Source organism: Gymnoscopelus microlampas (assembly GCF_963454915.1).
Source record: "Gymnoscopelus microlampas genome assembly, chromosome: 1".
Classification (NCBI taxonomy): domain Eukaryota; kingdom Metazoa; phylum Chordata; class Actinopteri; order Myctophiformes; family Myctophidae; genus Gymnoscopelus; species Gymnoscopelus microlampas.
This window is the reverse complement of record NC_139962.1, coordinates 6926048-6950718: the sequence shown is the minus strand read 5'-3', so window position 1 is coordinate 6950718 and position 24671 is coordinate 6926048. Positions and strand designations below refer to the sequence as shown.

The 24671-nt window shown below is 40.8% G+C and overlaps 1 protein-coding gene across 11 annotated transcripts in view; it reads right to left on the bottom strand.

The window, feature by feature from the left end:
• Window positions 1–7178: 7178 nt before the first annotated feature.
• The window catches only part of madd (MAP-kinase activating death domain), a 106685-nt gene continuing 89192 nt past the window's right edge, over window positions 7179–24671 (bottom strand). For 8 of the 11 annotated variants that reach the window (XM_084061148.1, XM_084061152.1, XM_084061155.1 and 5 more), the window contains 4 exons: window positions 21165–21271; window positions 16467–16536; window positions 12284–12330; window positions 7179–10110 (listed from right to left, as the gene is read on the bottom strand). In XM_084061148.1, coding sequence (XP_083917274.1) covers window positions 9994–10110; window positions 12284–12330; window positions 16467–16536; window positions 21165–21271 — 341 coding nt within the window. In that variant the 3' untranslated portion in view covers window positions 7179–9993. The remainder of the gene's footprint in view (window positions 10111–12283; window positions 12331–16466; window positions 16537–21164; window positions 21272–24671) is intronic. The other 3 variants (XM_084061157.1, XM_084061149.1, XM_084061150.1) reach the window with 1 other exon arrangement.

Below are 24671 nucleotides of genomic sequence, written 5' to 3'. Positions count from 1 at the left end.
GTTGAAACTAAAACCATACACTCATAAACAAAACAATTACACATTAAACCAAGTTTAAAGCAGATAGAAATACCCAACCCATACAATAATCATTAAAACACAAAAAAAATGGGTAAAATGAAATACAATCCAACCCATACGAATACCATAGATACTCCTCTAGGGAAATTAGCAGCACCTTCAAACAGACCACCAGATGAAGTGCTTCCAGTGATTTAAACACAACTGCTATATTATACAATAATGTAACCTGTTTGGAGTAGAAATATATCAGAAAGTTGTTCGAAAATCTTTTTAATGTTGTTCATGTCGCGCCCCAAGATGACACTGTGCTTGACTTTGAGAAAAAGAAGAGTTCTAGTGTACGGAGAGGAGGAATGATGACATTAATGTGTTACTTTGCAGATTTTGGTTATGACAAAACATACATTAGCCACTTCAGCCCTATATACATTTCGGCCATTTGAAAATAGCCGATCTACAAGCTCACAATGCGTCATAATGCAACACATTGTGAGCTTGTAGATCTGCTATTTTCAAAAGATTTTTTTAAACATTTTATAATACATTATAAAATTTGTGAAATGGGACCTTCTGCATTATGAGTACTTTCTACTTTTGGTATACTTTATTTTGATACCAATACTTTTGTACTTTACTCAAGTACATCTTGAATTCCGGACTTCTACTTGTAACAGAGTATTTCTACATTGCAGTATTGCTACTTTTACTTAAGCAAAGAATGTGAGTACTTTTTCCACCGCTGCACTTTTGTACAGAGCCATCTTTATTTGCATGGCGACAGTCACAAGACGGTAGCTGTTCACAAATCTGTAAATATCCAGTGACACTGCAATCACATCTCCACATTATTAAACCCTGAAACATCCAGTGATGTAGATTTAAAGGTTGAGAAATGTAAGGAGAATCTCTTACCTTTGACTGCTCTTGAGTTAGACCTCAAAATGCTAGTGAAATGGTGAATGGACTTGGGGCAAGAAAAAGTAAGTAAGAACAATAATAAAACAAGTGTATGATTAGTTGATAATGAACTTCCACGTAGTCAAGTCATAAAGTGACTAATGGTTTAAAGTCAAACAGATCCGTCTCGATCACATGACTATGGAGATCGTGTGTACCCATTTGTGTGAAATTTGGATACAATCTGAAGGATTCACATCCAAAAATGTGTTTTACATAAGTCGGCCTCCTGGTGGCGCTATAAAAGGCAGACGTGAAAAATGCAGAGCAAAGGTTTTTCCTTGACCTCTAGGGAGTGCAAAAACAAAGTTTTACACAGATCGGTGCAGTTATAGGTAAAAACACAAATCGGCCTGTTATAGCGCCACCATGAGGCCTATTAGAACATTTTCAAGTGGCATTTATTCCTCGGCCCAGTGGGAATGTCTGTGCAAAATTTCACGGAAATTGCATGCTGTGTTCATGATTTGAGGCATTTTGTTCAAAACGGAGCACTCCTGCAAATTTTGGAAGTCAATCAGGATGGAATATTAAAAAGCCGAAAGACCCGTTTCGTTTAATGACTATAGAGCAGGGATGTCAAACTCATTTTAGCTCAGGGGCCACATGGAGGAGAGCCAGAGGGCCAGAGGGCCGGACCCATAGGCGGAGCACATGCACGGGACACATGCACGTGCGCGCAGCGCGCGTGCATGGGTCCCTCCCTCCCGCGCGCGCGCGCGATTTTTTTTCGGGTTTACCGTGGATAAAGTTACTTTTTTTGTTACTTTATTGCGGTTTTAGGGTTAGGGTTGTTAGGGTTGTTAGGGTTATTTAATTCTTTTGGGGGAGCCAGCCCCCCAAACTCCTTTTTAACTTTTTAACTAATAATAACAATAACAACAACTTCAGATAGTTTTCTTTGTTTACTTTACTTAGTCTTAAAGTACAAGCACATTCTGAAAATGTAAACTTCACAAATAATCCTCTTATTTGGAAAAAAAGGGCAATATCAAGAACACACTCTTCTAGGTATCAAATACCTCATATTAATCCTGTGCTAACTCAACAAACCATACAAAGTACAAACTGAGGTAGGAACAATTAAAGAGGGTTGAGTACCCCCTGCCTTGTAGGCAAAAAAGTGCAATATCAAGAACACAATGCCTCAGTGATTGAAACTTAGACTTCATCTCAGTGTATCTACAAATCCATAAAACGTTAAGTCACAGCCTATCTGGGATTGAACAAAAATACAAAATAAATAATAAATGAATAAAACAACTCTTCTAGGTATCAAATACCTCATATTAATCCTGTGCTAACTCAACAAACCATACAAAGTACAAACTGAGGTAGGAACAATTAAAGAGGGTTGAGTACCCCCTGCCTTGTAGGCAAAAAAGTGCAATATCAAGAACACAATGCCTCAGTGATTGAAACTTAGACTTCATCTCAGTGTATCTACAAATGATAATCCATAAAACTTTAAGTCACAGCCTATCTGGGATTGAACAAAAATACAAAATAAATAATAAAATAACAACTCTAGGTATCAAAGGTATTAATCCTGTGCTAACTCAACAAACCATACAAAGTACAAACTGAGGTAGGAACAATTAAAGAGGTTTGAGTACTCCCTGCCTTGTAGGCAACACTAGAAAACTAAAAGCTGTGCATTGCATGAACAATTTCAACAAACCAAACTTATGAAATTAGGTGACTGACATCACATCATTACAGTAAATCACACACTGTTCACTGTCTTTACATGTCCACAGAAGGCAATACTTTTCACAGAACTATATCAGGGCAGGGTGCAGTCTCTCATGCAACATTTTAAGTGGGGTGTTACACATTTTTTATTTCACTCCTGAAACCTGGCATCTTTTAGCTTTCACAAGTGCGTCAATATCAGGCGTCACATCCTGAGTGGCAGCCAATTTCAGAATGCTACTCAAGTGTTCGGTCGTGAGCCGAGAGCGCAGCTTTGTTTTATTGATGTTCATAATAGAGAACACTTGCTCACAAACATATGTGGTTCCAAACATACACAACACTTTTGCAGCATGGGCTGTCAAGTTGGGGTAACGCGCAGGCAAGAGATACTGATAAAATGTGTCCAAGCCAGCCGTGGCAAACTTGTCCTTCAAATCTGAGTCACACTGCAAGTCTATTATCTCAAGTTGGATGTTTACGGGTAGATCAGAGGCATTAGCGGTGAATGGAGAGGGAAAAACTTTGAAGTCTTTCTCCAGTTCAACAAAAATCTGAAAGCGTTGCTCAAATTCCTGGGATAGCCCCGCTATTTTCTCTTTGAACCGCTTCATGTCTGCGCCGCGACGTGTCGCGCTGCTCGCGCACACATCTTTCAGACAAGGAAAGTGAGCAGCATCACCACGTGCGAGTTGTGTTTCCCACAAAGACAGCTTCAACTTGAACGCACATATGTTGTCATAATACTGTGTGACAACTTTGTTGCGCCCTTGCAGCATTGTATTCAACTTATTCAAGTGCTCTGTAACATCCACCATAAATGCAAGGTCCTGCATCCATTCTGTGGATTGGAATTCTAACACTGGTTTGCCCTTTTTTTCCATGAACTGTTCAATTTCCCCTCGCAATTCAAAGAAACGCTTCAGCACATTGCCTCGGCTTAACCATCTTACCTCGGTGTGGTATGGAAGCCCATGGTTGATGTCATTCTCTCTGAGAAGGCTGTCAAACTGACGGTGATTTAGGCCTCTGGATCGGATGAAATTAACCGTTTGGATGACCAACTTCATGACGTTATCCATCTTTAATGACTTGCAACACAAAGCCTCCTGGTGCAAAACACAGTGAAAAGTCCAAAAATCACGTCCTCCATTTGCAGTCTGCACTTTCTCCCTGAACTTTGTCACAACACCTGCTTTTCTCCCGACCATTGAGGGGCAACCATCTGTAGCCAGGCTGACAGCACGAGCCCAGTCCACTCCGACCCTGTCCAGGGCCCCGACGAGTGCAGTGAAAATATCAGCAGCTGTGGTTGTATCCGTCATTGGGACCAATTCAACAAACTCTTCGGTGACTGTCATAGTGTCATCAACTCCACGGATGAATACAGCCAGTTGAGCAATATCTGTAATGTCGGTGCTTTCGTCAATTGCGACTGAAAACGCAATGAATGACTCTACTTTGCGCTTCAATTGGCTGTAAAAATCCGCTGAAAGATCAGTAATCCTGTCTGCAACTGTGTTTCTTGCCAGGCTGATATTTGCAAAAGTCTGGCGCTTTTCAGGGCACACGATCTCTGCAGCCTTGAGCATGCATGTTTTCACAAATTCCCCATCACTAAATGGCTTTGAGGACGCAGCTATTTCATTAGCAATAACAAAGCTGGCTCTCACTGCAGCGTCACTTATTTCTCGGCTACGAGTAAATGCTGACTGCTGTTTTTTCAGACCCGCCAACAATTCTTTCACCTTCTCTTTTCTCATTTCTCCTTGAATGTTTTGGTATTTGTCGGCATGATGCTTCGTAGTGTGGTAGTGGCGACGAATGTTATATTCTTTCATAACTGCAATATCTTTTGAACAAACCAAACACACAGCTTTCCCATTAACTTCCGTGAATAAATATGAGGATGTCCATTTTTCTTGAAACACTCTGCACTCTGAGTCCACTTTTCTCTTCTTTGATAAGGCCATTTTGGGCCAGCATTGAGTCTGGGAGCCAAAGCACGATGGGTCGTAAGCTAATGTTGACAAGTTAGTTCCCACCGGTCCACATGTGTTCGCTGGAAGCAGCGGTGTGAGATGTATTCGAACGCCTCGTCCCTAAACACGCTCACCCCGGGTATTTCCGCGTGGCTCGGTCGGCGAAAAAAATGGGGGCGAGTGTGTTTTGGGACGACGTTTTTCGGTGAAAGGCTCGTCCCAAAACACCATCGCCCCGGGTCTAATCCGGCGGCCACGGTCCGCGAAAAAAATGGGGCAGTGTGTTTTTGGACGAGCGTTCCATTTTCCCCCCGATTTTTTTTTTTTTTTTTTTTAAACATTTTTTTTTTTGGATTTTTTTATGCTTTTCAAAATCATCTCGCGGGCCGGATTAAACTAGTTAGCGGGCCTGATCCGGCCCGCGGGCCGTATGTTTGACATCCCTGCTATAGAGATACTGTGTACCGATTTGCGTGATGTTTGGACAAAATCTGTAGGAGTACTGTCAAAAATCTTTTTTTTTGCAAAAAACGGCCTCCTCTTGGGGCAGAGGTTCTGCTCTAATAGACAGACTTTCACTTAAAACTTTTGTCAAAAAGTTTCAAAAAATGCGAAAATAGCCCATCTACGACTACAAGCTCATAATGCTTGAGCTTGTAGATTGGCTAATATTTTCCCCACTTTAGTACGACAAAAATAACATAAAAGGCGCTGATACAATAGAAACCAATGATTGGTTTCTGCCCACAAGCAACCTGTGGATATACAACATACAATTACAAACAAAAACTCAAAAAGTTCATTCATAGGCCTAAAGCAGTTAGAGTATGTCTGTCTAGCCTATCTATCGACTTTGTTTGTGTTTTGTGTGTATTTGATTTATGACAGACTGCATGTTGTAAAACTGATTTTACTGCTAAGCACACATTACTGGAAAACTGGCAGAAAAAGACTCCTTACATACAGGCTTAGAAAATATTTTCTTCTCTGTCCAAGGAGTCTTCCTTAACACATTGCGTGCCAATCGCGTAGTTCTACGCAAACCTAAATAATTGCGCAGCGTGCCAGTCGCGTAGTTCTACGGGAAGTGGTCTTTCTTTTTTTTTTTCCCTCGCAGTGACACATTTCATTGTAGGCCTCCCTCGCAGTGACACATTTCATTGTAGGCCTCCCTCGCAGTGACACATTTCATTGTAGCACACCCGGATATGGAAATATCCGTATACGGAGATTTTCGTTCCCATCCGCCGCCGCTCTAAATCTTCCCCTAACCCGCCATTATCTCTGAGTTTTTTTTTCACCTCGCTGACCGCGACAACTGCAAAATGGAATGTCGCCGATTGAAACGGTCTTCTCTGGGCCACTCACACAGCTACCCTGTGTGTCTACAAACAGTTTAACGCGCGATCTTAAGGTATTTAGCGAGGTCTGTGGCGAAGTGAAAAAAACAAAAAAACAACAATAAATCGCTGCCACTGGTGAGTACACTATGATATTAAACTCTGGCATGGAATGTGTTGTTAAAAGAGTCTTTTTTTTTTACGGTTTTCCTTTGTTTTTGAGACCACCGTCATTGATTGATTGATTGATTACTTTATTAGCAGTTTAGTTTTTTGCATTGGCTATTGACAAATAGCAGATATATAAGCTCACTGCGAACTTGTACTGTATATCCGCTATTTTTGAAACATTTCTGAAAAATCTTTAAAGTGTAAGAACTACTGATTTGGAACTAGAAGGCATTTGTAGAAACGGACTCAGGTCTTAAAGGAGTTCACCCCCAAATATATGTATTTACTATCAATTGCACACCCCATGAAGCCTTGAATTTATGTTTTGTTTTTGTCGCATTCCTGAGCCAATAATTTGATGGCCGTGTCATCGATCAATAGGAGACTCCAGCGGTCATCAAATTATTGGCTTAGGAATGCGACAAAAACTAAAAAATCTCCATGAATTCTTCATGGAGTGTGCAATTGATAGAAAATAAGTCATGTTTTGGGTGAACTACTCCTTACTAATGGGGCAAGCACACGGTACTACAATCAGTATTCATAAGTCATACGTCCATTGTGCTCAGAGGTGTCTTTTCCCTCCACACACAATGTCTGACACACACAAAAGTATTTCCTCAAAGACGAGTAATGAACAAGTTGGGGCTTCAGCTGGGACAACTTTATTAGGATATTGCCAAAGCTGTACATATTCTATAAATACCTTTTTTATGTTTTGTTTTTCAAATACTGAAATATTTACAACCTGACATCTCATGTCATGTCTTCCCTCTCTTTACAGCAGCAGGCGAGTACATTAACAGGATGGGCCTTTAATGATAATAATCCACTTTCACAATAAGTTCTTTATAACTCCGTTAGCAAAGAGTTGTGACGTCGAGATTAATTCCCACAGCATTTGGAGATGCCCTGTTTCTTAATGTGTTAAGTTACTACTTATTTTCCATGAAAGACAATGGTGTTCTGCTAAAAACATAACATTTTGTGGACATCCTATTTATTAAGCTCCTTTTGAACATTTGAATCACTAAAAACAAGAGCCCCATTTTTAACATAAAAAAAAACATACTTCCAGTGATAGAGCTGTATTGATATATTGCTGATCTGGAGGCAATGCTGACGAACATGAACACACACACACACACACACACACACACACACACACACACACACACACACACACACACACACACACACACACACACACACACACACACACACACACACACACACACACACACACACACACACACACACACACACACACACACACACACACACACACTCACACCTGGAAACTCAGAATGAAACAGCAATGTGTCAAGATTGAACAGTTGCAATTATTACAGTACAGAAACAACGTTAAGACTCAATGCATCTCCTCATGGACACAACAAACCACTACAGCAGAGCTCGACACACGTTTACACACAAACTCCAAACACAGTCTTATCACACATACAGTAAGTCTATTTTTTTAGTTCAGTCGAGATAGAAAAACAAACAAAAAAAGGTCCTTTCTTACATTCTCCACTCTGTGAAAACACAGAGTTAAAAACTCATTAAAAACATGGATCTTGGCTATGTTTAATGAATATGTATTGCACATCTATCTAGTTGAATAAACCATAGTTCTTTTTTTTTTCTCAGAAATGTACAGCATTTTTTTGCATTTTTATATATATATATATATATGTTCTATCTTAATAACAACATGCAGTTGAGTACGGCAGACGACGACACACTTTACAGTGGAACTAGTACAGTAATGTGGCTTCACAAGGCAAGCTAGAGAGAACACACATCATATAAGACCACTCACAGTATCTCAGGGTTCAAAACAATGACACCGTTTCTACAAAGCGTTTAACATGCAGCTGTTCTGGTGCATTTATTATACAGTAGCATTTCACAATGTTGACATCCTTGCCTGTAGAGAAGAAACCCTTTTCTAAATGTTTCACCAGTATTTAGACAGACTGGAAATGTACAGTACCGTACACACACACACACACACACACACACACACACAAACAGCACAGAGCAACTCACACACAGTCATACGGAGAAGGGTGGGGGGGGCAGTGTTCATTTTGACAGCAAATTTTGAATTTTAAAATTCTATTCAGTTTTAGTCACAAGTAATGCCTGATTCAGCTGGGTGCCGAAAATAGACGATCTACAAGCTCACAATGTGTCGCAGTGAGCTTGTAGATCAGCTATTTTCGGAGTGTAACCAAGCAACCAAGCATAAAATCAACTTGCCTCAGTTCTACTGGATATCTTCTCCATTAGTCCCTCCTATAACATTTTAGTCTAGTTTTTATTTGTTGACGAAATTGTTCAATATATCTAGTCATAGTTTTTAGTCATCATAGGCAAGTTCTTATTTAGTTTTCGTCAGTGAAAAAAAGATGGTCGACGAATATTAACACTGGTGGGCACAATGAACCCTATAGCGTCCCCTGTTGCGGGCTTTTGCCACAACAGGTGAACATTCTGCGAAAACAGACGATCTTACAAGCTCACAACGAGCTTTGTTGAGCTTGTAAGATCGCTTAGATCTTCGGCAAAGAGATTTGGGATAGAGGGGCGGGGGGGGGGGGGGGACCAGGTACGGATCCCTGGGGGACACCTGTCAAGGAAGTATATACACTGGGTTTTTAAGTGCATTGGTACCTGCATGCACGTTTGTGCCTCTTCATGAACATTCCTCCAAGGGTACGGCCACAAAGACTGTTCTCGTCCACGGGAGCAAAGGGGCGGAGCCAGCGTTGCCAGGTCTGCTTATTATAAGCGGCTCTGGGGCTTGTTTTTCTGTAAAGTTACTTGTAACTATTAGTAGCTGCGGGTTGCGGTTTTTTTGGGGGGCTTGTTTCTAAAGTGTAACTGCTTATTTGGGGCTTGCTTCCAAATGTTTTCCAAATTACATTACATTTTCATGTCAAGGACCCCCAAATTAATGTGTATTTGTCCATGGACCCCCATTTGAGATCATAATTTGTGCCAGGCACCTCCATACAAGATTTGTGTTGTTAAAATGTTTAAAAAAAGATTCCACATTTTGTCATTTAAAAAAAAAATAGCCAACGTATATAGGTTTGAAGTGCTCGCGTGGCCTATAGTTGCTTCTTTTGAGCTCGTTTCCCTAGACCTGGTTGCTTATTTCTCTCGCAAAATCTGGCATCACTGGTCGGAGCACCCCGTTTGCGGCGCGCTGGTGGCTTTGAAGCGTGTGGCTTTCAACGGGCCGTGAAGTTTGGAATTGGACGTTGCTGGAACTTTGACTGGGCGTAAAAAACAATTGGAAAGAAGCGCCACAACTCCGCAGCCATTCGGCTCGTAGTTTCGACTTTCAGTTTGAACCAACCACCGACTCCACCGTAAGTCAAAACGAAGTACACGCCAGCACCGTCTACAAGACAACAGGGGAAATGTTCGCATCTGAGGTCTCGGCATGCGTTATGCTACTACAACGCTTCTAAAGCCGCCGTGTGACCGTACCCTTTACAGAGGAGGACCGGATGAATGGGCCACATCGTACTTTCTCCTATAGTTAATTAATGACAAGGCAAACATAGAACCGTGGCTAGGCTGCGTCAGGACAGCAGCAGGGAGGGAGGCGTGGCCAATGCGTTACATACGATGCCACATAAGACGAGACCAACAGGAACACAGCAGGTATTACTTAGAAGGACTATTTTTCTTACACTTTTACATATACAGGGTCAAAAGGGGAGAGAGGTGTGTGCTTAGAATACAGAGAGGGATTGTCAGAGGTCTTGTCAGGGCCGTGGCAGACGGAGAGAGGCACACAGAGACTAGCTGGGGAGGGGTCGTGGAGACGGGAGGAGCTTGGGTTTGCCGTCTCCCTCCTTCCCCTTCACCGCAGCCACATAGGAGAACAGGCAGAGGACAGAATAACAGATCTGATGCGCCTGGAGGAGGAAAGAGAAGACCGTGAGGTTCTACATCTCCACTGTTACGGCGGTATCATTTAATCCACATCTGTACGCTTACTAGGGCTGGGCAATTAACCGGAAATAATAAATATCTAGAACCTTCTTCAGGAAACACTACCCTTCCTCTCTGCCTGGCCTACTTGTTGTTAACTAGTTGTACGAACGCTTGTTTTCTATTGTTGTATTGTTTATTGGATCTTGTTTAGTCGATACACAGCGCTAGGTATACTCTTGGTTGCTTGTTTTTGCAGAAAATGCACTTAAGACTTCTGGTGATTAGTAGTTTTTGTTTAGCCTGGTAAACCCTCCCTCCGGAAATCTCATTTCCATTTGATTTCAGGAGTGAGTCTGGCATGAACGCCCATTCTGCAATATTGGCTGTGGGCTGGAGTTGGGCGGGAGTAATACCGTTGACTGACAACCCCTTCAGCCAATGATCGTTGTTCCCTTCCAGCAGACCTCCAGACTAATGTGACGCAACGGGACTTTTGAGACGGCCATGCCCAAAATAGGTTGCCTTAATCGGATAAATGCGTGGCACTGCCCGCCCCTCCCGGTTCTCTAATTTTTTATTTCTAAATAGGCTCTGTCATGATTAATTGACCACATATATGAAGTTTAACAACTAAATTCTATCCAAACGATATCTTAAAAGTAAATTCCGTGCCTCAAAAACGTGGTTTGAGAGCGTTTTAAAAACGAAAGTAAACAGCGTAACTGGCCACAGAAACAATGGCGGATCGTTCCATTTTTGTCGGCTGCACTCGGTCCCATTCGGGCTCACTTGTACTCGCCACCTGATTGGCCAACTGTCGCTGTCAATCACAGAATGATGTGCGACGACGCTGATAGGCTCGTCAGTTTGGCGTACACAGCCAATATTGCAGAATGGGCGATCAGGCCAGACTCACTCCTGAAATCAAATGGAAATGAGATTTCCGGAGGGAGGGTTTACCAGGCTAGTTTTCGTTCCCTACCTGTTGAATACACTTATTGTAAGTCGCTTTGGATAAAAGCGTCTGCTAAATGACTGTAATGTAATGTAATGTAATGTAACCATTACCAATAACCGACTTATCTTCCTCGTTAATCGAATAATCCAGAGACAGTGTTTTTTATATAATCTTTTTAAATTTCCTATACAGTATATCAACAAATCAACATGAAAACATTCAAATAGATTTTTTATAATGGCCTAAACGTACTACTTGTATTAACCACTTGAACCCCTGTATTATAATTCATTGTACAATGGTGGTGTACAAAACTAGTGAACATGGTCGATCTAAAAGCTTTGCAGGCTATCGGCTATGTTCACCATATATTTTTAATGATCGTTCATTAATCATAATCGAGGCAAGAGTTTGAAATAACGGTGCTATTGATTTTGAAGTCATATCGCCCAGCCCTGGTACTGCTGTACACATTTTAAAACATTTAAGGGCCGATCACACTGAGCTCTATAACTATAACCATAACTATAACTATATCGATATCGTTCACCATTGTATTATTTTTTATAGTTGGTGCCATCCACTTGATTTTTAAAATTATATTTTTATAGCTATAGTTATAGCGTTCAATGTGAACGGCAAAGACAAGCTCGCTCTCAGTTCACGTGGGAATATTATGAATCCATTTCTGCCTTTTCATATTTAGCATAATCTCAAGAAGAACAGTTTTTGCCTCCTTTATGACATTCTCATCCATCTCAACACAGAGCCACACATCATGCCACTAGCATCTAAATACTAAAAGCCAATCTATACTCTGTTAGTCATTTGCCTACAATTTAAAGCACAGGTGCAGTGAAATATATATATATATATTTTTTTTTAAACTAAGCTTATAGCAGATCAATTTGTGTCAAATTTGTAATTTTTCGTTTCAAATCTGAATATCACGTGGGATGTTCCCCCAAACCGGGGAAAGCTTCTGTGTCACGTTAGATGTTTGCGTAGGCTATTCAAAAATAGCAGATATACAAGCTCAATTTTTTTTTTGAAACATCTTGAAAGTGTGAGAACGGGCCTCATGGGTCTTAATGGGTTAACCAGAGCATACCTCCAAAGCGGCGTCTTCCATGCATTTCAAATGGACATAAAAGGTCAAAGGGTCGAGCAAAGCATTGAGGAACACAGGGACTCACCATGGGGGTCTTGTACTTGTGGATCACCACTTCTTTAGTTTCAGGAACTATGCCGGTGCAAGAAACAAAACAAACAATTCAAAGGGGGAGCAGGGACCTCAGTACCGTTAAAGTTAGAGGACTATAGGGGTTGTGTGTGTGTGTGTGTGTGTGGGGGTAACAGACTGTCAGGCTACAATGAGACACAAATGGAGCCGCGGGCCAGGAAGGTCCACAACACTGGGCTTAAGTTTGATTAATGTAAGATATTCAGGGGTGAATAAGAGTTGGGGGTATGTACACATATAGCATTTTATTTATGTATTTTGCTTCATCCACATCATTAGCACACACACACAAAGAAAAACAAGACCAAGAAGCATAATGGCAGCCTAGCCTGGGATACAGACTGTTTCGCTCCGTTCGGCAGGTTTAATTTTTTCTCACTTCGCTTCTCAGTCTGGTCCGCGAGCCCTGTTTTCCCACCGGGTCGTAGTAACACGCCCCCCTTCTGTGACGCGCGCCGAACTGCTTCGCCCCTAGTCATGCTTCACATTCCAGGAGGACAGCACTGCACTGGCCGGCTTTCCTCCGTGGTGGAAAATAATGATCGGCGCTTCGTAATATAATAATGATTCGCAACGTTCGGCACGGGGCAACTCGCTCGGCTGATGGCTCGCTCGGCGGTGCCTCTCGTTGCTCGAGTCCACCAGAAACGGCGCGCCTCAGACGTTGTAACAGTTTTTCAGAACGAGACCAAACGGTCCGAGTGGTCCACCTTGCTGGGGGCGACAAAAACTTTGCCTAAACCTAACCTTAATCCTAACAAAACAATTATTGTATGAGCAATAATCAGTGTAATGGGAAGGATTCGATCCCGAGGCACATGGTTTGAAAGGCTAACGCTTATCAGTGGCTCCGTGGCTTCCGATGTAACTCGAGTCTCTTCCTGGCGTGCCTACTGTAGGACCCTGGCCAGACTGAGAAGAAGTGAAGTGAGAAAAAAAGAAATCTGTGTCAAGTCTGGATTCCAGGCTATCATAACGGCATAGCCTCCCTGTCCAAACTTGAGCCATCTTTTAGTAACCTATACATTATTAACCAACAAAATCATGTTAAAATGGGAGCATTTCTCAGAGACGAAGGAGAGAGAGAGACCACTTGAAACAAAAAGGAATGTAACACCTCCCAGTGTAACCTAGGACAGTTTGAGTCTCTGTATATCTTGATGTAAATTCAATTCAATTCAATTCATTCTATTCAAAGGTTTTGTTCCAAAACTATGCAGTCAACCTGAACGTTTCTCAGCTGTTTGAAGCTGCTTCACTCTGTGGGACACTGGTATTTTGATCTTACACGATCCTGATGAAGATCATGTAAGATGTAAACGTTGAGAACTGCAATAAACAATTAAGTGGAGATGAGATACCAGTGTGCGGATTATTATTATTATTATTTTTTTTTTTTACAGTTGATCATTGCTTATCCAGCACCTGGATGAGTTATAGGATGTGCATGCATTGCTGTGTGTACATACCCTCAGATGAAAATGAACATTTCTTTATGATGCCCAATTACAATAAACAAACAAGACCTAGTTATTTGAGGTCAGGATGATCTACTCACACAGTTGGAGTTGGAAATAGATCAGACTTGATGTAAGTGAAATTTAGTTGTGAACAAGTGATAGTTAGTTAGTGAGGAAGGACATCCGTGGCCCACAGAAAGATAAATGGAACACGACAATAATGGGTTGAAAATATGTGATTAAGTGATCACACATATTGTAGAGTTAAGCCTCATTTATACCTGGTTGCGCATGTCGTGCACCAAAATTATCTGATCTATAAGAGCTTGTAGATCGGCTATTGTCGGTGCACGACACGACGCACAGCCAAGTATAACTCAGGCTTTACAAATCAACACAAAATCATGTTTATATAAAACAAAAGGAAAGTGAGGACAAACACCCCCTAGCAACCCCACCACCACCAGGAACCACCTCACAGAGAAGCCTCTAGACGGTCCTCTGAGCACAAGGACAAAGCCACTGTCCACACTACAGACTGACTTTCTATTAGTAACCGTGAACCTTATACAAGCGTGAGATCAGGCCAGGTCGAGAGGTTTGAGAAAGGTTAAGGCCCTCTGCACCCAAAAACACTCCCGAGTTAAGACTGTGAATACCGACTATCAAAGCAATGAGAAACGGGTTGAGAGAGATGGGAGTCTGGGTGAGTTTCAAATAAAAAAAGCGAAATGTGGAACACTCAAGCCTCATGGTGCAGTTAAAACCCCATTTATACTTGGTAGCGCCCCGGCGTTTTTTTTTCCTCGCCAAAAACAGCCAAATCGACAGGCTCACAACGGCGGGGCGTAACCAAGTATCAACGAGGCTTTAAGGACAGGCGGTGTAACGATGACTATGCAGGATGTTTCATACACAAGAAGAGTCAGTTGAATAAGAAAAAGGAGAAAGGTGACAACACTTTACCTGCTGGAGAATGAAGGTTTTCATAGCGGCAAAGATGAGGGTTAACATTAAAAAAGCAGCACATAGACACGGCAGTAACCCAGTCCAGCAGCCACGTGATGGGAGGGAGCCTCGTGGAGCTTTTCCCCTTCAATCATTTAAACGTCTTTATCGACAACTGTTTTACACTGCGGTTTTCTGGCAGAGCAAACGCAGCGACCCTTCCATACTGTATAATTTCCGTGACAGACGCTGTACAAACACTGCACGGGTTCGAGTTCAGCAGACGCATGGAGACCTTCGAAGCTCATTGGACACGTCTCCTTGAATCTTTATTCACCTACCGTGTCCTATAACCACTTAAAACACCCTATTCTTAGTGAACTAATATTAGCCGACTCCTCAAAAACGATCGCAAACCTGACCAGCGTAGAATCAAGTCAATCCCTCACAGAAGAACACCACAACTGAATGAAATATAATGCAATAAAAATACCTAACCATGAATACCAGTGCTCCAGACATCCATAAATACCTAACCATGAATACCAGTGCTCCAGACATCCATAAATACCTAAACATGAATACCAGTGCTCCAGACATCAACAACGTTACTGCTATTCTCCTGCATTTGTCTCAAACTGTGTGTGTCGTCATACTTTTTGGACTTATTTTAGGTTTTCAAATTCAAATGGTTTCTCCTCTACAAGCTAGCAAACTCTAAGATGCACAAGGATAAGCCATCTTCTAAGGCCGGGGTCTTCAACGTTTTTCAGGCCAAGGACCCCTTTAGCTGAGAGAGAGATGAAAGCAGGGACCCCCTCCCCCCACCACTATTTTTTACCAGTGTTGCAGATTAAACCTTTTCGTAGATTTCATCGATAGCTTCATTGACTATCATCGGCGTTGAGTAAATTCATGTTTTTTGTTCATTTCAGACATTTAACCACTTAACCCCCCCCAACACCAAACCTCTTTGCCAAAAATAGCCGATCTACAAACTATGAGCTTGTAGATCTGCTATTTTCGGCTAATTCACCACTCAGAATAGGGATGCTAGGGTTCAAGCAGTTAATGTAAAAAAAACAACATCCTATCACACAAAGATTTGGCGGACCCCCTATAGTAGCTCTGGGGACCCCCATAGGGGTCCCGGACCCCTATGTTGAAGACCCCTGTTCTAAGGCACACGTAACTCCTACTAGGTATATACTAGCCTACACCTTATTTTTCCCCAGAGAAAAGCATAGCAAAATATTGCTGTAAATCCAATTTCCCTCCTTCGTTATGCCTCGTTTACACTTGGCTGCGCGTCGCGTCTCGCACCGAAAACAGCCGATCCACAAGCTTAAAATGCATTGCGTGGTGAGCTTTGTATTATCGTCTCTGTCAGTATGGAAACCTGGCATGTCCAAAACTGTTACTTTTCAGGATTCAAATTCAAAAGTAGCAGATCTACAAGCTCAAAACGTGTCGTTTGTAGATCTGCTACTTTTGATGCTTTTCGTGTGACGCTGTAGTATGATCAAGTAGGACGTTAATTTACGAAATACCACGAAAAGTTAGAATATGGAGATAAGAGGTTTCTGCCTGACAACGACGATATCTGCTGTTTTGGGTGTTGAGACACCAGTATAAACCAAGTATAAACCGGTATATACGTGCTACAGTATGAAGCTGAGTTACTGCCGTGGCGAGTACAGGCTTAGAATCAATAGAGGGGGTAATTACCAAATTCTTCCAGGACAAAGACTCCCTTCACTGTATTGCACTTTTTAATGTGCCTCAGCTCTATGAAAACCTAAAAACACAAACAAAAAGAAACAAACAAAAAAACACAAGACAAAACATTATTAACTCAACCACCGCACTTGGCTGAAATTAAAACATTTCATATTGAAATTAAACCATGTTAAATCATGTTCTATTCAGCATGAGAAGGTAAAGTAAAAAAAAACAACTGTACAGTTACATGGAGTGCAAGCTTTTTTTAAACAGCTAACAGAAGGAAACCAAGCAACACAATGAAGAAGCTTCCATGATTCAACACGTACATGGGGGTGGGGGCTAGATCAGTGGTTGTCAAAACTTTTTCATGCCCAAATTGATATGTATTTTGGCTGCGGGACCCCCATCTCAAAAATATTTTGTGCCAGGGACCCACAGAAGCAAAGATTTGAGTTAAAAACATTTGCTTGAAAAAAAGAAAGAAGATTTGCACAAATGTTCTCGATATTTCAAAAATAGCAGAGCTACAAGCTCTTAGCACGGCATGAAGTGACACACTATGAGCTTGTATATCTGCTATTTTAGAAGAGCCAAATATGGTTCAAATGATAGGTTGGGTTTAGGGGTGTTAGGATTTGGAGTTATGACCTAGGTTAGGTTTCGGTGTAATAGGGTTGTCTGCTGGGGACCTCCCTGGTATGCCCTCAAAGGACCCCTGGGGGTCCCCGGACCCCACTTTGAGAACCACTGGGCTAGATGAATACAAATCCATTGTTAAGTAAGCTCATAGTGAGCCATACATTCTGATTAACTCTGGATGGCTTGTTTCGTGAACAAATAACCATAATTAACCAAACAAATATAATTACAAAAACAGTGTTTTTATGAAAATATATACGTTTTTGATGTCAACATAAAAAGGTAGCCAATGCCTTTGCATACGTTTATAGGCTAAATTGTATTTAACATGGCCCATGTAATGCATACATGGAATTTCCATATAAGAAGAACACAGACAAGGACACAAAATTAAGTTTGCCATACAGCTAAAACGGTGAAAAGGAAAATTAAGAAAAGTAACCCAATTAAAAATGGAACCGCTAACAAAGCAAACACAGCAGAGGTGCGTGTACCTTCCGCTCCTTGCAGGGGGAGAGAGCATGGGAGAGAAATGATTTGGATTATTATCGGACAGAAGAGCACAAACACCAGCTGACGCTACGAGAGGATAGAGGGCACTGTACTGTCCAACCCAACCGATATAGATACTGTATCAATGTCTATATATACTGTATCAATGTCTAAATATACTGTATCAATGTTTATATATACTGTATCAATGTCTATATACTGTATCAATGTTTATATATACTGTATCGAGGTCTATATACTGTATCAATGTTATATATACTGTATCAATGTCTATATACTGTATCAATGTTTATATACTGTATCAATGTTTATATATACTGTATCAATGTCTATATACTGTATCAATGTCTATATACTGTATCAATGTCTATATACTGTATCAATGTTTATATATACTGTATCAATGTCTATATACTGTATCAATGTCTATATACTGTATCAATGTCTATATACTGTATCAATGTCTATATATACTGTATCAATGTCTATATACTGTATCAATGTCTATATACTGTATCAATGTCTATATACTGTATCAATGTCTATATATACTGTATCAATGTCTATATACTGTATCAATGTTTATATATACTGTATCAAGGTCTATATACTGTATCAATGTCTATATATACTGTATGTTAATGTTTATATATACTGTATCAATGTTTATATATACTGTATCAATGTCTATATATACTGTATGTTAATGTTTATATATACTGTATCAATGTCTACATACTGTATCAATGTCTATAGATAATGTATCAATGTTTATAGACTTTATCAATGTCTATATACATGTGCATTGTATCAATGTCTATATATATATATGTATGTTGTATATATATAATAATGTATCAATGTTTATAGATAATGTATCAAAGTCTATATATTGTATCAATGTCAATAGGAAGGACCCATCACAAAGAATGTTAACCACATGAACCCTAGCATCCCTACTCTGGGCCTGCCATAACATGGGAACATTTGGCGGAAATAGGTGATAACTCGCAAGAAATAGCCACAAGCTCAACATTTCACAATGCAGCGTATTGTGAGCTCGTAGACTAGCTCTTTTCTGCAAAGAGATTTGGTGTAGAGGGAAAAAAGGGGACCAAATATAGTATAACGTAGTGTAAGTGGTTGACTAAGCTAAGAAGCTAGTAAAACCAGGACTAGAGATTTGACCAGGTTTTGTGGAGCTGGATTCACCTCGGTGTTCCTGGACTTAAACACACCAACCTTCAGTGCCCTCCATGCCTCCTCCTCCAGCAACAACGGCTGGCACCAACACCACGTTTTCATAACCTCCAACACCACCTCACTACTGCCTTCACTACCTTCCACAAGCCACACGGGACTACACTCTATAAATATGCATATTTAAACTTAACATCATGTCCCCCATGAAAGAAATACAGGAAAGATGTTTGCTGTCATGTAGTTGCAGTCAAAATTACTAAAGGCTTATTGGCATAATTTACAAACGGTCAGCTTTTTGCAAAGATAAATCAAACAAGAACAATTTATAAAGCTCAACACAACCAATATTACAAGCGGTTTCTCCAAATCCAACACAAAATGCCACTTTCAAAAATTTTTCAACCGCTTCACGACTAGTGTCTTTAGTACTTAGTGTCAAGTTTGTAGTGATGTTATATGAGGACTGGGGCAGGCCGACAATATCCTTACAGAACTCTACCAACTTCAATGTAAAGAACTCCTACCGACTTCAAACGTAAAGAACTCTGTAAAGAACTCTACCGACTTCAATGTAAAGAACTCTACCTAATGCACTCTACCTACTGTAATGTAAAGAACTCTACCTAATGCACTCTACCTACTGTAATGTAAAGAACTCTACCTAATGCACTCTACCTACTGTAATGTAAAGAACTCTACCTAATGCACTCTACCTACTGTAATGTAAAGAACTCTACCTAATGCACTCTACCTACTGTAATGTAAAGAACTCTACCTAATGCACTCTACCTACTGTAATGTAAAGAACTCTACCTAATGCACTCTACCTACTGTAATGTAAAGAACTCTACCTAATGCACTCTACCTACTGTAATGTAAAGAACTCTACCCCCTGCAATGTGACGCACAAAACATTCAGATGAAAAGTTGACCAGAGACAGCAGAAACAAGCAGCCAACAATCATTACTGGGTTCAACCGCATCCGACTAAAATAACTTAAGCAGTTGAAAAATCATTTCACAAATACAGGATGTCAGATGTACAGTACTCCTTCTTATGTTCATGAAATGTTCGTTTTTTTGTCATTCAATGCAGTAACTACACTTCTAAAAGGGAACAGCTACCGTAATTAATTCAGCTATGTTCATACTGTCTTGTTCTTCCAAGTCACCTTTTGAGCATGGACACTTCTTACGCTATTCAATAAAGCGTTCAGTTAGAGCTGAAGCAGAGGGTAAACAACTCAACTATACTTCATAGTTCGACAACAAATGCTGAAACATTTATGTCATTTGTGTCGAGTGAAATGTGACAATTGATAAATCAGTGAATGAAATCGCCCCCCCACTACATGTGAAGAATACATGATAACGTCCAAAGGGTCCGAACTTAAAAAATGAAAGTTACTAAAAAAGAAAAACAAAGCCAATTATTAATGAAAGGTCTTTGCTCAGTGTCATCTGCCTTACGTCCTATAAACACATTCCTAAACACGGGAACAGAAGATTTAGGCACCATGACGGAAATAAACAGAAACTACATGAAGGAAGGAATTATGTGTTCTTGAAACATACACACAAAGTACACATGCATGTACTCACACAATGAAACAAATCAAAGCAAACAATAACAAAAGATAAATAAAGGGCAAGAGCACAAACTGAATTCTTCCTCCAAGTTCCCGACGCACAAAAAAAAACAGTTGAGGGTGGGATTATAATTACGTTAAATAACCACTTAAAGCCTTCTAATACTTTGTCGTATGACGGATAGCAAAAAAAAAAAGGCGATCTGCCAGCTCTCTGCGCTTCACGCAACGCAACGTGCTGTGAGCTTGCAGATCGGCGATTTCAGTGGTTCTCAAAGTGTGGTCCAGGCTGTAACTCTGAGATTGAAATTAAGAGTTTGAGAACCATTGGGCTATTGTTTTTTAGTTAACCTACTAAGACCGGGAAAGCATCTGTGTGTTATTTTAGATTTCTTTGGCTATTCAAAAATAGCAGATCTACAAAGCACTATGCCGCACTATGAGCTTGTAGATCTGCTATTTTTGAATAGCCAAAGTATAAAATAATAGTTATAGCTAAAATATAAAATGACACAGAAGTGTTCCCGGATTGAATGGGTTAAGATCTTAATCAGTCAAATCATGTCAGTTGATGCCAAATTATGAAATAATATGAACGTTAGAGGAAGAGAGTCACATGAAGTAAATGCCACAGACACATGGTGACATACAGGCTTGGAGGAGGGAGGGGGGGTGAATGGATGAGTTCCAGGCTGAGGGGTGGGTGTGTGTGTGTGTGTGTGTGTGTGTGTGGCGCTGCTGTGACCTCAGCTCCTACCTGGCTGTGCATGAACTTGAGGTTGATCCCTTCCAGGGTGACCTGCAGGAGACCCCCCTCGCCCGTTTTCATGTCCTGGACGGGAAACTCTCCGCCCAGCTCTGGACCTGAGGGCAGGGCGCGCACACACACACACACACACACACACACACACACACACACACACACACACACACACACACACACACACACACACACACACACACACACACACACACACACACACACACACACACACACACACAAACACACACACACACACACACACACACACACACACACACACACACACACACACAGAATATAAAGTATTACACTGGTTTTCAACCTAGGTCATGTTCCCCACTTACCTTAGGGGTTAGGGGTTAGGGTTAACCTGCCAGAATTGCCAGTAACTTTCTGGGTGCCTGAGACATAGCCTTTGACTGTGCTCTTCTATTGTGATTTGTTTTGGGAATATATGGTGAACTATTTTAAGTCCGGTTATTATCACGGGGTCATCCCTATGTTCCCCATGTTCTATGTTCCCCGCTCAACCAAAAAAAAGGTTCTATGTACCCCACTGAACCGCAAGGAAGCATACTAGGACCTTTACTGTTCCCAATATATGTTGCTGTTATGATATGTCTTCAGCTTGCTCTCGGACAGGGACAGGCTGCAGGTTGAGAAAACTCTCAGCTCTGAACTCGACACGATCCGCATCTGGCTCGCTGACAACAAACTGTCATTACAACTGGGAAAAACTGAATCCATTCTCTTTGGGTCTAGTGCTGACCTTAGCAAGGCTGAGAGCTTCACAATCAAAGCGGGTGATGATGTTATCTCAAGAAAGGAGGAAATTACCTACCTGGGTTCCATCTTGGAGGCAAACCTCTCCGGTGATAAAATAGCCAAAAGAGTGGTCAAAAAGGTCAACCAAAGAACACGCTTTTTGTATAGGATTTCCTCTCTAGTCAGTAACAATACCTTGAAGTTTCTTGCAGGGGCCTACAGGGGCATACGAGGTCATTTCAAATGGTATCACAACACCACCAAGGCCTTAAAAATAAGGCTCCAAACATCGCCAAAAAAAAACAACTAGTAAGGCTACTTCTTGGCCTCAAACACACAACCCATCTAACCCCTGCTCATTTTGCTAGGGTTGGATGGCTCAGGGTTGAGGACAGAATACAGCAACTTGCAATGGGCCTGGTCTACAAGATACGACACAACATTGGGATACCCATGTACCTGTCAAAATATTTCAAAAATGTAAATGAAGTCCACGATCACAACACCAGAGGCAGCTCCACGGATCATGTTCAACCCAGATTTGGCACAACAAAGGGAATGAACTCGTTCTCATGCTATGCAACAAAAATGTGGAATGCCCTACCAAAAGGAGTAAAGGAGTCTAAAACCCTACTCACTTTCAAAACTGCCCTAAAAAAACACCTTCAGGAGGCTGCAATTCCAAACTGTCTTAACCTAACCCCCTCCCCCCCTTTCCTCAAAGTCTATTGTACATATTTCTTGTTTTTCATACCAGTAACCTGTAAGCTGATTGTATGACGTTCTGCATAGTAGTGTATATTTGTCTGTTTTCTTAGACGTCAGCATGATTTGAGTGCTTGGGGATCTCATTTTAAATAAGCCATTGTGCTTTTATGAGCGATCCAGTTTAGAGGACATTGTATTGTGAATTGTACCCCCATGTACTGTTTCCATTGTCTTTTCTAAATAAAGTATTCAATCAATAAAAAAAAACACACACACAAAGTTTATTTTGAGGTACATTCAAAGACGGAAGTTGTATCTGCTAAGGACCCAGGGAAGTAGCACACAGGTCAAACTTGTGAATTACACCTTGTGGCTTGGTGGGCTGTACAACACATTACACCATTCAGTAAAAGTGTCAAGATCTGCATTTGTGTGATATTGACTAGATACTGACAAGATACTGACATGATACTAACCATGATACTGACACAATACTGACATGATACTAACCATGATACTGACACAATACTGACACAATACTGACATGACACTGGCCATGATACTGACATGATGCTGACCATGATACTGACATTATTGACATGTTACTGACCATATTACTGAAAATAAAAATTGAATAAGGTACATTTTTGGCCTGTAATGATACTGATTAGATTCTGACAAGATACTGACATGATACTAACCATGATACTGACACAATACTGACAATACTGACACGATACTGACACAATACTGACACGATACTGACCATGATGCTGACCATGATACTGACATTAAACTGGCCATGATACTGACATGATACTGACCACGATACTGGCATGATATTGACATGATACTGACCATGATATTGACATGATATTGACATGATATGGACATGATACTGACATGATACTGACCATGATACTGACCATGATACTGACATGATATTGACATGATACTGACCATGATATTGACATGATATTGACATGATACTGACATGATATTGACATGATATGATATTGACATGATACTGACCATGATACTGACATGATATTGACATGATATTGACATGATATTGACATGATATTGACATGATACTGACCATGATATTGACATGATATTGACATGATATGGACATGATACTGACATGATACTGACCATGATACTGACCATGATACTGACATGATATTGACATGATACTGACATGATACTGACCATGATACTGACATGATACTGACCATGATACTGACATGATACTGACCATGATACTGACCATGATACTGACATGATATTGACATGATACTGACATGATACTGACCATGATACTGACCATGATACTGACATGATATTGACATGATACTGACATGATACTGACCATGATACTGACCATGATACTGACATGATATTGACATGATACTGACCATGATATTGACATGATACTGACCATGATATTGACATGATATGGACATGATACTGACATGATACTGACCATGATACTAACATGACACTAACATGATACTGACATGACACTAACATGATACTGATTATAAGATATAACACTTTTTTCAACAATTTGAGCAGTTATGGCCCGGACGGCTGAAGTGGCAGTCCGGGCACAGCGTGTCGCGGGTTCGACTCCCGATCCGGACGACCTTTGCTGCGTGTCACTCCCCATCTCTCTCTCCCCATTTCCTGTCAGACTACTGTATACTATCTACTAAAGGCAGAAAAAGCCAAAAACTATTATTTAAAAAAAAAAAGGTTCTTAATGCAAAATTCCGTTATTATGTTATATGCTCAAGATTTTATTACATTATGAGCTGATTATTACATTATGAGCTTTAATTACATTTGGTTTATTATATTATGAACTGTTATTACATCATGAGCCGTTATTACATATGAGTTGCTACAAGGTGCTCTATACCACCAAGATGGCCGCCAGGGGAAAGGGGGCGGGCCCAAAGGGCAAGTTTATGATAGTAATTTCCCCCCATTATGTTCAGCTGTGTGTGTTCAGAGATGTTATTA